The sequence below is a fragment of the Rissa tridactyla genome, chromosome 12, assembly GCF_028500815.1.
Source record: "Rissa tridactyla isolate bRisTri1 chromosome 12, bRisTri1.patW.cur.20221130, whole genome shotgun sequence".
Classification (NCBI taxonomy): domain Eukaryota; kingdom Metazoa; phylum Chordata; class Aves; order Charadriiformes; family Laridae; genus Rissa; species Rissa tridactyla.
Window position 1 is genome coordinate 10,516,910 of NC_071477.1, and position 15,311 is coordinate 10,532,220.

Here is a 15,311-nt window from a genome sequence, read left to right on the forward strand (position 1 = left end):
TTGCTTACATGCTGTTTTCTCATTTTGTTTCATTTGCAGAATTTCGGTAAAAGATAAAAGGTAAAGCAAAAACATGTGAGAAGCTATGTTAATGTTTTTGTGAAAGCAGGGAGATAACTCGCCACGTAGAGAAACCTATGTCTTTTTAGGGCCTGCATTGTATCTTAAAAAGTACCAAGTCCTACAGGGTTAATGGACAGGAAACTGCAGCTGCAGCCGACTAATACGGAAGTCAGATTTTTGTGTAACAGACAGCCTGGGCAGGAGAAAGGTGGGGGCCGAGGCGGGGGAGGGGGGGGTGGAATTTGAGAGTACAGTATCTGGTGTGATACTGGTATTTTTTGGTTATGCTCTGCACTGTTTTTATAAACAGGGAGGGCACGCGCTGAATGGCAGCGACCCCCTGTGATAATGCAAATTCAATGGTATAATAGTTTTTGTGGAAATGAGACATGAAGTTTTTCCTATTTAAGGCTCGGCTTATCATAGTATCCAAAGAAATCACACTGTCGGTATAAGATTGTACGGTAGGTGTTAATATATTTAAATTCTGGAATCGGAGGATTCTCTCTGAGTTTTCAGTTATTAATTTCAGTCCCTCCTGTGCATGTTCACTTTCGCTATGTTCTGCTCTCTTTCTGTGGCCTTGCTTTCTCCGTGCAACACGTTGCAGAACCCCAGCAAAGTGAATTTAGCTTTTTGTTTATGAAGAATAGCTTTTGTGACCCGAGTGAACTCTTCCTCCTTCAGGTTTAAAATATCCAAATGCCTTCAGCAGTGGCATGTTGAGACACATTTGCTCAGGCAGGCAGTTCGCGATCACTTCCCTCTGCTTGAAAATCTGTGTATTTTACATGGGGAGCGCGCGTTTGGGGTTTCTTTTGGAGTTTCTTTTGCTGAAACGGGCCTAGCTTAGCCTGTCTTCTCTATGCACAGGATGGCTCCTGCTTGCCAGAGCTGCACAAAGATAATCGCTCAGGAAGTGTTTCAGCCAATCCCCTGAAGCTTTACATTCAGATTTACCGAAGTAGCCAATCCGGGATTAGCTTTTATTAGGAAGACAGATCATCAAGCTGAAGTGCCAAGCCCTTTCTGCCTGAGTACTGAGAGCCTGTCCTCCATGTTTTATAAGTATTGACATAACACTGTGTTAACAATGCATCCACAGAGGTAAGCCTTACTTTTTACATTTTTTTTTCTCTAAGACCTATGAGTTGTGGGTTGAGAGTGTGGTTCTCTGTGATTTGTTGTGCAAAACTCACACCACAGCACTTTATTAAGTTGGAACTGTTTAAATTTGCTTTCTTGGGTCACATGGTTAGTAGCCATTAGCCACAGCTTTATTTTGCAGACTGGTAAAACCTTGGCATACCTACTTCTTCACAGGAGGATGGTGTTTTTAGAGTTTATCAAGATCCTGGTATTCCAAAGAAGCTTTCTCTCTCTGAGCAGTTTGCCAGCACTATTGTCTGTTGTGTCACATGCCTGCTGAAGAGAAAATGGAAGCTAGGGAGCAGATGCATTTAACTGCCCTACAGGGAGTCAAGCAGGGATAATGGCAGACAGAAGAACAGGCAAGTTTACCTTTCTAAACAGTGAATGGAATAGCTAAGATAAGTTATCTCTCAGAGAATATGGGATTTTTAAAAACCTAGACATCAGCAAAAAGTGCTAATGGCAGATTGTAGATATTGGGCCTAGGTGGTGGTGTGCTGTTGCATCATGTTTTTAATGCAGCTTATCTTAACTTAAAATGATTATTGAACCTTTTTTCTTGCAGGAGTAATTAATCCAACGTGTTTCTCTTTCTGAGGGACAATGTATGGTTAATATTTTGTTCCTTTAAAAGGGAGTTTTTATGCTGCAGATTTTGGAAATGGGTTGCTGCTCAATAAAATGCAGCAGCACATCTGTTTACAAATCTGATTCTTTATGAAAAATGTTTTTGAACTGTTAGATTTCTTGTTTTACGTAGTTCGAATAAACTAATGTACCTCTTATCTGTGCCTTTTTGTTTTACACTGTATCAGCCACAGTTCTGTGTTGTGGAGTCCAGAGGATATAAAATCATGTGTGGTTCATGACAGTAGTACATGTTGTTCGTTCTTGGTTTTTTCCTTTTTTTCTTTTTTTAAACTTTTGGTTTAATGCTACGCAATTATTTCAAGAAATTCCTTTTTGATCAATTCCCAAATCTGCCAGCCTGTTGTATCTTCTTAACTGGAAAAATGAGATGGGTGCTTGAACAGTTGGTAAGTAAGCAGCATGCTACTCTCTGAACATTTTTAATAGTTTTCCAAACATTTTGTTTTTACTAGGTCAGTTAGTCCAGTAGATGAAGTAATGTTAGTGGTTAGTTATATAAAAAATCAGATTTGCTTAGCGTCCATTTTAAGGGACTTGTACTTGTAAACTGTTCCAATTTGAATGCACTATTTTTTTGATAATTTGCCTCTAAAGTTTGAACCTTATACTTCCTGTTTACCTCAGGCCAGTGAAAAATATCCTACTTGCTATTCGTTCATAGATCATTAATTACCATGTTTGTAGGGTAAAGCGCATTTTCGTTGTTCCTTGGGTTTTTGAGGTGTGATGAAAGTGCTAGTACTCAGCAATGAAGTGACCTTATGAAGTAAAGTAAATAATGCTTAATGGGCATATGTTTCTGATACTATACAAAGTATAATCTCAGACAAACTTGCTTGATTTATAACTAATTTAGAACATTTTGTGCCCTTTAAGATTTTAATTGTAGTGCTGGCATGCTTGTTTTAACAAGCTGTTTTTCAGTGATCACCAGTATTGTTACAAAAGCAAAGGAAGGATACTCTTTTGTGCTTTTAATATAATTTTTGCACTTGTTTTAACAGTCCATACACGTTCATGATTTTAGGAAAGAACTTAGAGCTAAGCTAGCTTTGCAAATGACTGCAGCCTGGCACAGTTACATGCTAACTTTTATAGGTTGCCATGTATTTGATAACATTCTGTAACATAGCAATTTACCTGTGGTTACTTGTTTGCCAGTGTGAGTATCTTATTTTGAATATCTCACTTTGCTTAGCAGCTTCCCCCACCCCACCCCCCCAAGGATTAGATTATGAGAATGTCTAGTTCAGTTTGCAACCTGAAACACTGCTGGGTTGTACCACTGAGTTTAATGTGATAGCATTTTTGTATGCAATTTTAATGCATTTTTCAGCATACATAAAAGTGCTAACACAGCTAAGAAGTTATTCTGGTTTTTGTTCTTCAGTTGCTAAAAACAGAAATTACATTTGGACGTAATTTTCCTAGCAGTAGTTTATACACATTAGCAGTTTACTTTTAGTCTTAAATAGTGTACAACATAATATTTGTTTAATATGAGGAAGCAGGAGTAAGTGATCTGCAATCAGAAAGCTTGTATTAAAATGGCTCCCACAGGTTTTGTTAAACTAGGATCTGTTTCAAATCTGCACCTCCAGACACACTGCTGACAGTGAAGCATATTTGTGTAAGCTGCCCTTGCGCATGTAATGAAACATAGCATCGTGAGTCTGTTAAAGTTCACCATTTTTAATCACTCAAATATAATTCTTTTATAGTTCACAAAAAATAAATGTCTGCATTGCAGCAAGATGTCTGAGGCAAGGTAGAGACAGCAGTGTTGTTTTACAGATCAGCCCAATCGCGCTGCTCCATGGAGTACTTGAGCCAATAGCAGCAGAGGGTAGGTTAAAGATTGACAATTGCAGTGGCAAGACTGAGAAAGGCCTTCTGGAAATTTCTACCATCTTTGTTCCATCTAAGTAAAGCAAATTCAGCCAAGCTGAAGAATTTCATATATTTTTGGTGCTTTGTCAAGGTATGATGTTATCACTCACTTTCATAGATTGCATAATAAGAAGCACTCTGTGCCGATTTTTCTACTGTTCAGGGCAGATGGAATGTGGGGTTTTGTTTAAGTGATAGACGTGGGGAAAAAGCACGTATTCTTTCTACCCAAGATTTTACAGGACTGGATCTGGTTAATATCACAATTAGACAGGACATATATGAAACAAAGTAGCTGAGCTTTATTCAGCTTGTAGCAAATGGCCATTATTCGAATGTAACTAGCAGTTAATCGTCTAATTGCACTTTAAGTTTTCTGGCTACTAAAGAGTAATTTGAATTGCCCAGGATGAATATGATTAGCCATTATTATTTAGTCCCAACATCCAGTTACTTTTGTGATTATCTGGACAAAAAATGCAATGGGGGGAAAACAAAGGGGTGATCTGGATTATAAATTATGATGAAAACAGTAGCTTTTAAAAAGCTACATGCCTTTCTCATTCTTTGCAGGCAAACTGTTTTAGTTGGAAGCTAAGTAGTGCTAGGGAAAAAACGAGTGATTTCTTTAAATAAATGACACTACTTAACATACTGAAAATGAAAAGAATGCAGTGTATAAACCACTCCAAATGTGACATTTCCCCCCCTCACATCAGGAAGGAGTATTGAATTGTAGGGGAAAACCTACATTGCTACTAAGGAAGCGTGTAATAAAAGGAACTCCATGCTCAAAAATCATAAACAGGTAGATTACATTAAAAATTTAGCCCTTTATATCAGTGTCCACAAACTTTGATTGGCTCATCTTCCTGAGCTGTCTTCCATTGTGTGATAATATTACTTTTGCTGGTTTTGGTTTTTTTTTTTCTTTTTCATTTGTTTGGGTTTTTTTTTGTTCCTGTTCTCCCCCCCAGCCCCCCATTTTGCTTTGTTTTCAAGTGTATTGGCCGTGTGGATCCAGTAGCTGTAAAGTGATAGGTCATGGTCAGTTTTCCATAGTAATGGTGCCACTCCAGCATAATTGATTAAAGGTTGATAAATCTCAGTAAAAGCTCTCATCTTCTCCATCTGGAATTCAGGGTATTAATTTGAATCACCTAAATATCTTGGAAGTTGAACATAACCTTTGTCAATGTAGAATGTAGTAGACAGCAATTTTCAAATGTTGTTATTTGTGGATCCCTAATATTTTTCCCATGGGCACATGAGTCCCATTGTAGTGAATTTAAACCTGTTAGACTGGGTTTGATTTACTTAGTTATTGTCTGTAAACCCCTTAGTAGCAGTACACTGGTCTGCAAACCGTGTAGTAGGCCATCAAGCCTGGCCCTTTAAATTGTATTAAGAAAGTATTTAAAATATATTTATTAATAAACATGTCTTGTATTCATGGGTTAAAGTCTGATTTAAAAATAGCTACATAGGAACTGAGTTTTATTGATTTGATAGAAGTTGTCAGTCATTCATATGTTAACCCTTTGTTGCCAGTTGTCATAGCATCTGTGTCATACTGTAAGATTAGAACCATGCTGTAGCAGGATGTTAACATTAATTTAGCCAGTATAAACCTTTACTTTCTAATATGATTGTTCTTAAATTATGTGTTTAGCATCTGAAATCTATAGCTATTCTGGTTGCCTTGCCTTGGGCCTCAGCTCTGTAGTTTATAATCTTAAAGAAGACGCTATGACACCGAGGATCTCCCTCCCTCCCCTGATTTTCTCTTTTGTGGAGCTGTTTTGAATGCACACTGAATAAGAGTAAGGTTTTTAAAAGAACCTAAATGTTCTTTAAGTTAAATATCTGTATCTATGTATCTATCTATATATTTACTTTGCTTGTTATCAGAGGTAACTAGCTTAAACATTACTGTATGTAGATATCTGAACAAGCATTTTGTGTATGTTAATTGCTTAATACAAGTTGAGCATTTTGCAGGGAATTCTGTAAAAGGAAATTTAAAATATGAGGTGCTCAAACTGGAAAATGAATCTAAAATTGAGTAATTCCCTTAGTAACCTGTGACTTCACAAACTCCCTATCTTATGCCTTTTTAGTTAAACATTTGGATGTCAGGTGTCCTTTTGTTATATTTCACCATTTCTGATATTTAGGTACTTGCTTCGAATATAGCACTGCTGTTTAAACAAGAGATACTGTTATTGAATAAACTGCTACCATTTTAGCTACAGTACAGGAATGAGGCAGTGCAGTGCTGTCAGACGCCATTTTAAGAATCCTGCATAAATAGCATAGCTACCGATGAGTAAGAGACTGTTATAGGTGAGTGCTTATACAAAGCTGCTATTTATTCAGCAATGGCATGCAAATATTTTTTTCACATTTTTATTGAATGCAGTTTTTTGAAATCATTATTTAGAATTGCTACTCACAAATGTGATATAGGAGAGGCAGGAATTATCTTATGAAATTCAGTTTTAGTGCTTATAGTCTTAAATCAGTTTTTTTTGTTTTGTTTTCTATTAATTAAAAGGAAAAATTAATTCCATAAATATATAGTTCTTGTTTTTAAATTGATGTGTTTATTCCCTAATGTAGATCTAGGTTGTGTATGTGGGCATTAGCTGTTTCGAGTGGTTTTCCATATCTGTCAGTTTTTCTTGGTTAAATGTCAGGGTGCAGTAGTTCATCTGCAACTTTTAATTGCTCTTTGTAGTTAATATAGGTTAGAGCAGCTTTAAATATTTTTGTATATGTGCATTTTTTCAGGTAAGTACTATTAATAATACAGGAATGATTTTCCTAAGCAGAAAAGTCAGTATTTAATTTCCTGGTCTGAAATTCAAAACACTGAATTTCATATTAAAAAACCCACCCTCTCTTCAGTTTAATAGAGAACATACTTAAAAATTAGGCTGCTAAGTTCTTTTTGCATTTTAACCTAAGTATCAATAAATCTTTTATGTTTGCAATCCTTATTTTTTTTTCTTTCTGCCCTCAACTAGGAATAACCTCCACCCCTTCTTCCCTCATTCAGACGTGTTAAAATAATTTGTATGAAACAAATTAGTTTAATATTTTAGAAAACAATTTCTTCTCTTTTCTTTTTTTTTTTGTTTTTAAGTTTTGTCAATACAAGTAGGGAAGTTTTAAGTGATTAATTGGTGTTCTAGTCAATTGACAGTGAAACTGGCAAAGCTTAAATTTCAATTGTATTCTTAAAATATGTTCCTCTGTGTTCACTCATCTTAATGAGGAAATAAGAGTAGCTTTCAGAATGACATACGGTATTTATTGTATGTAGGCACTTAATTGGAATATATACCAGTATCATTTCTGATCCGCAGCCTCAGACCATCACATTCATAGTACACATGCATGATAGTAATGCATGCTATCTGAAGTAACAGCTCTAAGCCCTGCAAAAATGAATTCTCAAAATAAAGTTCTGTAAAATAGTCTACTTGATCTAATTCTATTGTCTCCATAGAACTAATGCTTGTTCATAATTATTTTGCTGCTGGGTTTAATTTTCTTTTTATTTTATTGTGGGTAATCATAAGGTACCTGTCATTAAGGACCTGTTTTTCTTGAATTATTTAATTTGAAATCTTTTGCCAATGAGATTTCTGCATTTGGAAGTTTGTGCTTTATAACGCCTTTTCAGAATATTGCTTATTTTGATGGAAGATGCAAAGGTGGAAAGATCTGTCAGCTTTAGAAAAGTTACTGTAAACTTGCTGTGAATTGCTAGCATGTATTTACAAACTTGAGCCTTAAAGATTACCACTACAATCATCACTGCCACCATTCAAACAATGTCGTGTAGTGCAAGTCATAATACACTGCAACAAATAAAACAATGGGAGATGCTTCTGAAGAGCATCTTGTTGTTTCCCCCCAACATTTTTATTTTTTTCAGAGCAGTCTTAGTGATTCTCTTACATGCTTAAATGTTTATGCCCTTAAAAGATTGAGCGAGATTAATTATAGTAGAGAATATGGAGATGCAATCTGTTCCTCAGGCTCAGTTTTCATAGTATAGCAGATAATTGCTGAGTTTTGTTTTAGTTGTGGGTGACGCACAGCGTGCGTATGTGTGTATAGGGTATATGCACCTCCATGGCTAAAAAAAATGAAGAACCTTTGTGTCAAGTGGTGAATGCACTTTTGACTGTTCAGTTATACTACAAATCCTTGGGAAAGCTGTCTTCAGGCATCTTGTATGTGATGTATCAGAGATGTGTCAAGTCAAGATACTTTGTTCGTCTTGGAACTCGTTATGAAGAATGTTTTTCTTGTCTCTATAGATCTATTGAAAGAACACTCAAAAAGGTGTTGGAGGAAGCTGGCTGAATTTCATAAATTAAACTCATTAGATGGGGAGAGACAGATTTAGGGATGAAGAAACCTCGTATGCTGTAACTAATATGTAGGAGTGCTGACCTGTAACCCTCCCACAGTGCGAGGTTTGGGCCCACAGGTGCAGAGCATCCTCACTTGGCTCTGGCTTCCTCTGCTGCTGGGGTCAGGGATGTAGGGACAGGTCCTGCTACTCTGTCGCTGTATTGAAATGTCATGCCCATTTCTCAACTCTGTGTCTTTTAATACTGACTTTAATACTGTGTCTTGTTGTATCATGTTCCTCTGAGGTTGTGACTTGAACAAAATGGCACCCGATAGATTTGGATGAGTCTGGAATGTTATGATTGCTTTAATGGAACTTAAATGTGAGCTGCCGCTAAAAGGATATTACTCTTTCCCCCCCTTCCCCACATGTGGTACACTCCCATTTCCTCTTTTCTGCACATCCAGCTGCACAGTGAGCTAGATCACAGAACTGATTCAGTTAAAAGGAACGTGATTTCTGGAACATGAGGTTAGGGATTGGGGAAACCATTCCTTTTAGTAGCAACCTGTGTAAAATGATCTTATGACTTCAACCTGAGTCTCATAAAGAATTGTATGTCCTAGTCTGTGGCTGAAACTGGATCTATATTTTAAAACCAGGTAATGTGTACTGCCAAATTACTTCATTCTTGACAGAATCAGTGTGTATTGTTACATATTTACCTGTGTGCATTATTAATCATATATACATGATGTTTTAAAAATGTGGGTTTTGTTACAGTGTGATGATATTGAAATAGGATTTTATAAGGGGGTAGGGGAAGAAAAAAACAATGCAACATGGGAAGAGAATGAAGAAACCATCCTGTGAGCCCATCCCTTTCCATTGCTTAGGAAAGAGAATGGGCAAGGGCAAGTGGTGCATGAAATGTTTTGGTGTCTGCAACACACTGCCAGCTCCTCTTTGCTGGAAGCCCTCTGGGAAAGGGTGTAACAAATGTGCAGTATAATTGATCTGCCCATGCATAGTAAATCGGTGAGCATTGTAGTACAGTCAACTATGTTATGCATTTAATCTGCCTATGCAAAATGAATCTAAGCAGCATTGTGCTACGGTCAACTGTGCTACACATTTACCATAATTCTGGTCACATGGGTGCCTTTCCTTGCTACTGAAATTATTAGCGTAGTCCATGAGCTGAGAGACTGAATGCTGGTGGAATAGAACTTCTCTTCAGTGTTTTATGACTTTAAAGAGCTTAATTTGTAAATTATTGCTATATACAAATGGCAAGTAAAGAATAATGATTTCTGGATTTCATGGATCTTCTCAGCTTTGGGCCTTCCATACACTGAACTTGCTTAATTTGCATTTAAAATTTTTGCTGATGTAACTGTCCTGTTTAGAAGTGTGAAAGGAATTGCAACCCAACCCCCCAATAGCTGATAGTTGATTAAAAGTAGTTTTGACAAATACCAGACTAAAAAGTCCTTCTGCTGGTAAGTTTTACTTTGTTTATGAAGCTGTTTTAACTTATACCAGTAACAAAACTCCTGCTAATATAAACTGTTTGTCAGGCTGAAGAGTTTCTCTGATATAAATGTAACCAAGTCCTCGGTGTTGTTTCCGAGCTCTGATTAGCTGTCCTGGGCAGATTTAACCACAGTTGCTAAAGCAAAGGTCTCTAGCTGTCCTCTTGGCCTCTGCAGTAGAAATAGCTGTCCCCAGAGCTGGGATGGCTGAATGGAATCTCAGTCCACTCCATAGCAGCAGTAGCTTGCAGTCTGCCATATCGCTGTAAACTGGTATCAGCAACAACTTACATTAAGAGACTGGACAGTAAGCTCTTACTACAGAGGAAAAGATCTACATCCTGCTTTGCTGCTGTGCTCTGGTGGTATTAATGGACAACTCTGATACCTGTTTCAGGCACCATAACCTCATTTGTCTCTTGTGAATTTGGCCTTGCTTCAACATAATATGTTTTCTTTTACCCTTCATTTGCGATAGTCAGATCTCCGAAAATGGTGTGTAACTCAATATTCATTCAAGTTCTTTTTTCTTCATCCTTCCACCTTCCTTCCCCAAACTGACTTAACTAGCCAAATTAATTGAGTTATTTTCTTGAATGGCATCACTATAAGAAAGTAGAATATCAACAAGTCAGATATAGTTTGTCGTCTACTTAATTTACTCCAGACAGAATTAAATGGTTAAAACCATTTGTGGAAGATTGACTTGTTGAATGATAGTAACAACTCTGTTCCGTTTACTCTTTGTTATAGTTAATAATTGGTGGTATTTTATTGCCAGTAAATTATAAATATTCAGGTTTATGTTATATAGTCTGGTTTCAAAATCCTTGAAATTATTTATTTAATAGTTTTTAAAATTGCATCTTACCTTCTAATTTGGCAAGCTGTTCTGTGTTGCTGACTCTGTTACTTCAGCGAATCTGTTCACTAATGCTGGTGAGTGTTTAAATTTTAGCAGGCATCTGTCCACACAGTTTATAGAGGCCTTAGATTAGGAACGACAGGGAACAGAATTCCCGTTTGTCTGTCACATACAATTTATCCATAAAGTGACATAATCTTCAGTAAATGTTACAGGACTGTCATCAGTATGAAAATGTTACCTTTGTGATTGGTAACATGCAGCATACATGTGTACCTGGATTGTTTCTGTACGTGTTTTGGCCAAACAGCTGTTGTCTGGCAAACAGCAAACCTCTCATTTCATCAGAAGTTTTAATATAGTTGTATTTGACAGTGTTATGTTGAACTTCTGTACATGAAGTTAGACATGGGAATAATACAATCTGTAACTATTCTAATTCACCTTTTTGAATCCTACAGCTTGGCTGAAGAGGAAATAAAGGCAGAGCAGGAGGTGGTGGAGGGGATGGATATCTCCACTCGATCCAAAGGTGAGTAAGGAGGAGTATTTCATCTCTGTTCTACAACATACAAATATTTATAAACCAGGATAGTGAAACTGTGTAATCTACCATGAAGTTGCTCTTGAGTGAAGACTCAAGATTTGTTGTATTTTTTACAATGACTATTGTACATTAGGAAGTGTTTTAATTTTTGCTTGGTTGTCATTACATGTCAAACACCCCCCCCCCCCCCCCGCCCTCTTGTTATTTCTGGTGTATGAATAACTAACTTAGGTTAAATGATGAAAAAACATCAGCCTCTTGTATCATCTCACTTATCATGGCTTCATTTAAAGTACGTTTAGATTTGCAATACAGGAGAAAATAGTAGTAGTAGTAATAATAATCATAAGGTAGTATTTCCTACAGTAATGAATACTAATTTTCCTAAGAATAAACATAGTAACATTTCTGTTTCCACAAAAATTGGTCTCCTGAGCAGTATGTATTTCATGGACATTTATGTGTCCCTATTACCCTGACATGAATTCAGCTTGGTGGTGGAATTGCAGGTGTTTGAGAATTTCTGTCCTTCGGTTTCTGGAGTTTTTTCTATGAATGAGTTACTACAGGCAAATGATGTTATCACTGGGTATAAAAAAGCCAAATATGTAACCACCTGTATCACTGTAAATATTCTCACAAGTCATGTGGAGTGAGGGGAGAGAAATGCCCTTCAATCAGAATACTTGCACGGAATTGTTTACTCCAGTTCATTGTAATCGGCTGCCGGCTGCCTGTCCATCTCCCTTTGTACTTGCAGCTGACTTTGCAGCTCAGTTTCCTTGAAAGCCATTTCTGTAAAATGTCAGCAATGGCTACCACCATCCTTTCTAAAATCTGGCACATACCCACTTATTCTTCACATTTCTACTACATGGATCATAAGTCCAGTTAATGCTGAATGTGCAGATGTAATTGTCTTGAAAGCATGGCACAGATCATCTGCATTCCTTTTGTTTTTAATGAGGTAGCTTGGGTAGGTAACGTGGTTGTAAAATTGTATTTAAGTCTTATTTGTGCTAACAGACAGTAAATTTCTTGTTTCAGTTCTTATGGTGTGGTTAAATGAGGTAGTACATACAATCTGACAGCTCAGAAGAGATTCACTTGCTCCTTTTTGTTCCTTCTCCCTGTCCTTTTCTCCCTTCTCTGCTTCTGGTCTTGCATGTCAGCCTCCATCACTGGACTGCTTTTGATGTTTACTTATCTCTGTGTTTCAGTTTTGTAAACCAGCAGAAAGTAAACTATTTTTTGGTGCTTTAATGATTGCTACTGAATGGGGTAAGCTCCCAGCTTTGTATTCCCACTGCCTACTTCCTTTGTGGTGGTTGTCAGATCCCAGCCACTTGAACTTTATAGCCAACTTAAAAACTGAAACGTTTGTCTGCTGTTGTAGCAATCAGTTTGTTTGCAGAAACAGTATGAGTATGGGAACACAATACAAGAGACAAAACAGGTTATTAAATGTGTTTAGCTGTCCATAAAATCTCACTTTCATTTCTCCTTAGTAAGACTTTGGCCCACATGTTAGTACTAATAAGAATTTCATATGGACCAAGAGCTAAACTATTACTTATGTCACTCTGACATAATCAATGTCTAGAAGTTATTTTTGAGTCTGATACCTATTTATGTAGGTGTCTGTGTTTTAGTGCTGTTGCTTTACTCAGCCCAGAAACAGGTGTATGGGCCATACAAAAACTTGTGATTCCCTTTCATTAGTTCTAGTGCTGATCTGACCTCAAGGTGTACCATTTCAATCAAGTAAGCCCACAGAAAACTTTCTACTTTTATTTTTTCTTTTTTTTTTTTCCAGTAGGGTTAAGATTAAGTTTCCCAGGATGGTGAACTCATTTAATACCTCATGGTTATTGAAAGCATCAGTCTTTCATCTCCCAACCTTCTCAGCCATGTGATCTTGCAGCTCCTTTGTTTTGTGGGCTTTGATCAGTTCAAATTGGTCAATTCAGAGGGAGCTAACCTGGCAGAAAAAGACTCATGTTGATACAACTCCCTGAACAAGCTCATAGGCAGGTTCTGGTAGTGATTGGAAGGAAGGTGGTTTGGAAGACAAAGCCAGGATCACCACAGTGCTACTTTAGATTGGCCCAAGTTGTCATTGTGTGGAAGTTGCTGGTCTGTATGCAGTAGGACTCTTAAGTGTTTTAAACACCAGTGAGAGTGATCTGAATGGCCATAGTAAAGATAAAACTTAACAGAGGTTGTATTAATTGAATAATAATAATGGAATTTATTTAACTGAATACTGATTTGCTTTAATTGGTTTGTTAAATTTGACATGTATGTTGATGAAACCCATGCCAGCACCGCCCTAAGGGCAAGAATAACAACCACACATGCCAAGCCCTTACAGGTATATATTTTTTTCAGTGAAGAGGTGATGTGTGTTGTAAGGAAATTTGGGGACTTGTCTATAAGCCATCTTGCTTTGTTGTATTCTCAGCTAATCTATGAATTGGTGGTAGAACTTTATACTAGTTGAATATGTAGTTTTGCATAGAAAGCAAAAGAATCACAGATGTCATCTGCTTAGTGCAAGAACTGGTTGTATTACAGACGTGCTAAACTTAATCTTTCTGGTCTTCTGTTATTTGAATTGAGACAAGTTTCTCTGTTAGTTCAGTGTGGTGTTTCTGCAGCAGAAAAGTCACAAACCAGAGTTTTAAAGCTGTTGTTATACTCATCTAAGGTAGAAAAAGTGCAGCAAGGTTCTAAACTGGTGGGATAGCGGTAGCAATGTTTCCTCTTGTAACATTAATATTGTTCACAGTTTTGCTTTGTGTGCTTTAGAAAGGATGTAGTTGAGAAAATTGACCCTATAGAGACAAACCTGTAAGGAAAGCATACAGCTGCTTTTGGTTTGTTTGGGTTTTTTGATGGTCCGAGAAGCCTGTGCAGGAGATCAATTAGTGGTATTGTGTAACTTCACACTTGTCCTGGAGAAGCTGAAATGCTGCAAGTTTGTAACCTAACTTGCTGTGCTACAATCGTTTGTACAGCTCACGCGAGGTTGTGTCTAAAGAAAGTTGTAGGAAAATAAATTAAATTGCTTTAAAACCAATTAGCCTCTTCATGAACATTCTGTTTTGGTATAAGCAGTTTAATTTTAACTGCTATAAATCAATTCCAGTTCAGTTTAAGCTGATGAAACATGCATTGTTTAATCTGTAACAAGGGTGTTAACGTAGCCTTTTGAATCGGTTTAAGTAAGGTGGTGGTTTCAAAGCAGCCTAAGCTGGTCAAACTGCTCGATGCAGCAGTTTTATCCACTTCCTTCCATACCTAAGCTGGCAGGAAACTAACTGAACCATAAAACATGAATAGTTTTCTGTGCTGAAATGGCTTGGTAGACTGCCAGAAATGGTGTAAGAGAGAGGGCAGGAATATGCCAGTTGGGTGCAGGAAGTATAGAGCTTTGTTAGCCAGCGTTTAGATAGGGTTAGGCGGTAATGAAACTAGAGCTTAAGACCATAGCTGAGACTTCTTACTTTATAACGTGATATGTAAGAGTGACTTTATAGCTGTGGTCAGAGCTATACAGATCTCCACACTCATCTTCAGCTGCATTTTTCTGTCCTTCTCCTTAGGCTGGCACAGATACTTATGCTGTTGCAGAGTAAGCTATATCAAGCAGCTGATCTAGCTGGAAATTGACCATTTTTTGTAGTATTAGTTTTTGCCTGAATCATGAACTGATTAACCCTACTATTACACACAAGTGCCTGTCTGCAAAACATTGTGGGGCAGACATCTAGTGAGGTGGGGAAGGGAAAAGGAGGAGAGTTACTGTAACAGTTGTAATTTAGATCAGTTTATAAGCTGTGCATGTTCAGCTTTAATAAAGATGAGGTTTTAAAATACTCTTGATCAGAGCAAGAAGGCATAAGGCATCTGAGAACTGGAAATGGGAAATGACAGCTTAAAAAGAAAAAAAATGAGTGGAAAAACACAAAATGGAGTCAGCAGAGGATTGCTGTTTAGCAAAGGAGAAATGCCGGGGATTAGATTATACTATTTTGTCCTCTGCGTATCATACATTAACATGTCTGACAGAAACATCTTGTTACATTTCTGTTACAGACCCATGGCCTACTTTTTAGCCTTGTTTATTAAATGTTTCAAGATGGGTCTTGCAAGGCTTTCTGGAGAATTTTCTGAGTATTTCCAGGTTGTGTTTCCAGAGCAGCATAACCAACTTAATCGTTTGGTGCAGTT

At 37.2% G+C, this 15,311-nt stretch overlaps 1 protein-coding gene across 8 annotated transcripts in view; it reads left to right on the forward strand.

The window, feature by feature from the left end:
* The first annotated feature begins 388 nt into the window (after positions 1-388).
* Positions 389-15,311, forward strand: part of ZMYND8 (zinc finger MYND-type containing 8) — a 55,784-nt gene continuing 40,861 nt past the window's right edge. For 3 of the 8 annotated variants that reach the window (XR_008468961.1, XR_008468962.1, XM_054218101.1), the window contains exons 1-3: positions 390-527; positions 937-1,170; positions 10,990-11,060. Coding sequence is in view for 6 of the 8 variants with exons in the window: in XM_054218101.1 (XP_054074076.1) it covers positions 1,157-1,170; positions 10,990-11,060 (85 nt within the window). In the remaining 2 variants the exon portion in view is untranslated. Of the gene's footprint in view, positions 528-936; positions 1,171-1,386; positions 1,575-1,612; positions 2,253-2,280; positions 3,848-10,989; positions 11,061-15,311 lie in introns of those variants that run through there. The other 5 variants (XM_054218095.1, XM_054218100.1, XM_054218097.1 and 2 more) reach the window with 4 other exon arrangements.